The following is a 3,648-nucleotide window of genomic DNA, read 5'->3' as shown; positions in this document are numbered from 1 at the left end:
ACTATGGCCTTGTAGTATAGTTTGAGTCAGGAAGCCTGATTCCACCAACTCCATTTTTCCTTCTCAAGATTGCATTGGCTATTCAGGATCTTTTGCGTTTCCATACAAATCGTAAGATTTCTTGCTCTAGTTCTGTGAAAAATGCCATTGGTAATTTGATCGGAATTGCATTGAATCTGTAAATTGCTTTGGGTAGTACAATCATTTTCACTATGTTGATTCTTCCAGTCCAGGAACCTGGTATGTCCCTCCATCTGTTTGTGTCATCTTTGATTTCTTTCATCAGTGTCTTAAAGTTTTCTGCATACAGATCTTTTGCCTCCTTAGGCAGGTTTATTCCTAGGTATTTTATTCTTTTTGTTGCTATGGTGAATGGGGAGTTTCCTTAATTTCTCTTTCTGCTCTTCCGTTGTTAGTGTATAGGAATGCAAGAGATATCTGTGCATTAATTTTGTATCCTGCTACTTTACTAAACTCATCAATGAGTGCTAGCAGTTTTCTGGTAGAGTCTTTAGGGTTTTCTATATATAATATCATGTCATCTGCAAAGAGTGACTATTTTACTTCTTCTTCTCCAGTTTGGATTCCTTTTATTTCTTTTTCTTCTCTGATTGCTGTGGCTAAAACTTCCAAAACTATGTTGAATAATAGTGGTGAGAGTGGACACCCTTGTCTTGTTCCTGATCTTAGAGGGAATTCTTTCAATTTTTTCCCATTGAGAACGATGTTGGCTTTTGGTTTCTCATATATGGCTTTTATTATGTTGGGGTAATTACCTTCCATGCCCATTTTCTGGAGAGCTTTTATCATAAATGGATGTTGAACTTTGTCAAAAGCTTTTTCTGCATCTATTGAGATTATCAAATGGTTTTTATCCTTCAGTTTGTTGATATGATGTATTACATTGATTGATTTGTGTATATTGAAGAATCCTTGCATTCCAGGAATAAGCCCCACTTGATCATGGTGTATGATCTTTTTAATGTGCTGTTGGATTCTGTTAGCTTGTATTTTGTTGAAGATTTTTGCATCTATATTCATCAGTGATATTGCTCTGTAGTTTTCTTTTTTTGTGACATCTTTGCCTGGTTTTGGTATCAGGGTGATGGTGGCCTCATAGAATGAGTTTGGGAGTATTCTGCCTTCTGCAATATTTTGGAAGAGTTTGAGGAGGATAGGTGTTAGCTCTTCTCTAAATGTTTGATAGAATTCGCCCATGAATACATCTGGTCCTGGGCTTTTGTGTGTTGGGAGATTTTTAATCACTGCTTCAATTTCCGTACTTGTGATTTGTCTGTTCATGGTTTCTATTTCTTCCTGGTTCAGTCTTGGAAGATTGTATTTTTCGAAGAATTTATCCATTTCTTCCAGGTTATCCAATTTATTGGCATATAGTTGCTTGTAGTAGTCTCTCATGATGTTTTGTATTTCTGAGGTGTCCGTTGTTGCTTCTCCTTTTTCATTTCTAATTCTGTTGATTTGCATCTTCTCCCTTTTTTTCTTGATGAGTCTGGCTAATGGTTTATCAATTTTGTTAATCTTCTCAAAGAACCAGCTTTTAGTTTTATTAATTTTTGCTATTGCTTCCTTCCTTTCTTTTTCATTTATTTCTGCTCTGATCTTTATGATTTCTTTCTTTCTGCTCACTTTGGGGTTTCTTTGTTCTTCTTTCTCTAGTTGTTTTAGGTGTAAGGTTAGGTTATTTATTGGATAATTTTCTTGTTTCTTAAGGTAGGACTGTATTGCTATAAACTTCCCTCTTAGAACTGCTTTTGCTTCATCCCATAGGTTTTGGGTTGTTGTGTTTTCATTGTCATTTGTTTCTAGATATTTTTTGATTTCATCTATGATTTCTTTGATGATTTCTTGGTTGTTTAATAGTGAATTGTTTAGCCTCCTTGTGTTTGTATTTTTTGCAGTTTTTCCCTGTAGTTGATATCTAGTGTCATTGCGTTGTGGTCTGAGAAACTGCTTGATATGATTTCAATTTTCTTGAATTTGCTGAGGTTTGATTTGTGACCCAAGATGTTCCATGTGCACTTGAGAAGAAAGTGTATTCTGTCGTTTTTGGATGGAATGTCCTATAAATATCAATTAAGTTGAGATGGTCTAATGTGTCATTTAAAGCTTGTGTGTATTTATTTATTTTCTGTTTGGATGATCTGTCCATTGATGTCAGTGGGGTGTTCAAGTCTCCCACTATTATTGTGTTACTGTTAATGTCCCCTTTTATAGCTGTTAGCATTTGCCTTATGTATTGAGGTACTCCTATGTTGGGAGCATAGATATTTACCATTGTGATATGTTCTTCTGGAATGGATCCCTTGATCATTATGTAGTGTCCTTCCTTGTCTCTTTTAATAGTCTTTACTTTAAGGTTTAATTTGTCTGATATGAATATTGCTACTTCAGCTTTCTTTTGACTTCCATTTGCATGGAATATCTTTTCCCATCCCTTTACTTTCAGCCTATATGTATCCCTTGGTCTGAAGTGGGTTTCTTGTAGGCAGCATATAGAAGGGTCTTGTTTTTGTATCCATTCAGCCAGTCTGTGTCTTTTGGTTGGAGCATTTAATCCATTTACATTTAAAGTGATTATTGAGCTCAGGCAGCTGGAGGAGTGGCAGCGGCCAGGCAGCCCAGCTCTGTGAAGGCTCTCGGTGTGCCATGGCCTGCAGTCACCCGGCATGTGCCCCCCCCCCACCACCACGATTCCCAAGAGGAAGGTCAGCTCCACTGAGGGGTCAATGAAGGAGGAGCCCAAGAGGAGATCAGTGTGGTTTTCAGCTAAACCGGCTCCTGCAAAAGTGGAGATGAAGCCAAAAAAGGCGGCAGGAAAGGATAAATCTTCAGACAAAAAAGTACAAACAAAAGGGAAAAGGGGAGCAAAGGGAAAACATGCCGAAGTGACTAACCAAAAGGCTAAAGAAGACTTACCTGCAGAAAACGGAGAAACTAAAAACGAGGAGAGCCCAGCCTCTGATGAAGCAGGAGAGAAAGAAGCCAGGTCGGATTAATATCACACACCTGGTCCTCAGTGGTCACAGTCTCCCTTCTTGCACAATCCAGAGGAATATTTTTATCAACTATTTTGTAAATGCAAGTTTTTTAGTAGCTCTAGAAACATTTTTAAAAATAAGGAGGGAATCCTACCTCATCCCATTTTTTAAGTGTAAATGCTTTTTTTTAAGAGGTGAAATCATTTGCTGGTTGTTTATTTTTTGGTACAACCAGAAGATAGTGGGATATTGAATATGGGAGGCTTTGATTGTCTTGGGTGTCAGCTTAACATTCCATAGATGGGGGGTAGCTTTTATATCCTATAATACAAAGCATACTAAATGGCAGTTTGGAGTCAGTTGTGCATTTAATGTCTTGAACACTTTAAATTGCTCCTCTGTTTGTGGTAGAATTGTTTCCTAAAGCAAATTACTCACTCCTTGATCTCGGCTCTCCTGGTCAGAATTTTGTGCACCCTGTAACATCTTTCGTTGTGGTAATCCAGTTCTTCTAGTAACTTTGTTAATGTGCTGTGAATGATTGACAATTGGAGTGTGTACTGTATATGAAATTAAATTGTGACTCAGTTAGACTTCAGATGTAACAGCATGTCAATATTTGAAGATATTGGTACTTGATATCCTGTTA

At 37.3% G+C, this 3,648-nt stretch overlaps 1 protein-coding gene across 1 annotated transcript; it reads left to right on the top strand.

Annotated features, from left to right (window-relative positions):
• Positions 1-2,687: 2,687 nt before the first annotated feature.
• On the top strand, positions 2,688-3,113 carry LOC130839565 (non-histone chromosomal protein HMG-14-like). The gene has a single exon (XM_057713813.1). The coding sequence runs from the start codon at positions 2,688-2,690 to the stop codon at positions 3,015-3,017; it is 330 nt and encodes a 109-aa protein (XP_057569796.1). The 3' UTR covers positions 3,018-3,113.
• The last annotated feature ends 535 nt before the right edge of the window (positions 3,114-3,648 follow it).

Source organism: Hippopotamus amphibius, chromosome 17, assembly GCF_030028045.1.
Source record: "Hippopotamus amphibius kiboko isolate mHipAmp2 chromosome 17, mHipAmp2.hap2, whole genome shotgun sequence".
NCBI lineage: Eukaryota > Metazoa > Chordata > Mammalia > Artiodactyla > Hippopotamidae > Hippopotamus > Hippopotamus amphibius.
The sequence above is the reverse complement of the archived record's forward strand: the minus strand, read 5'-3'. Positions and strand labels throughout refer to the sequence as shown.

What these genes read in the sequence shown, in the direction of transcription:
- LOC130839565 (XM_057713813.1), top strand. Translation starts at nt 2,688, where the DNA reads ATGTGCCCCCCCCCCACCACCACGATTCCCAAGAGGAAGGTCAGCTCC.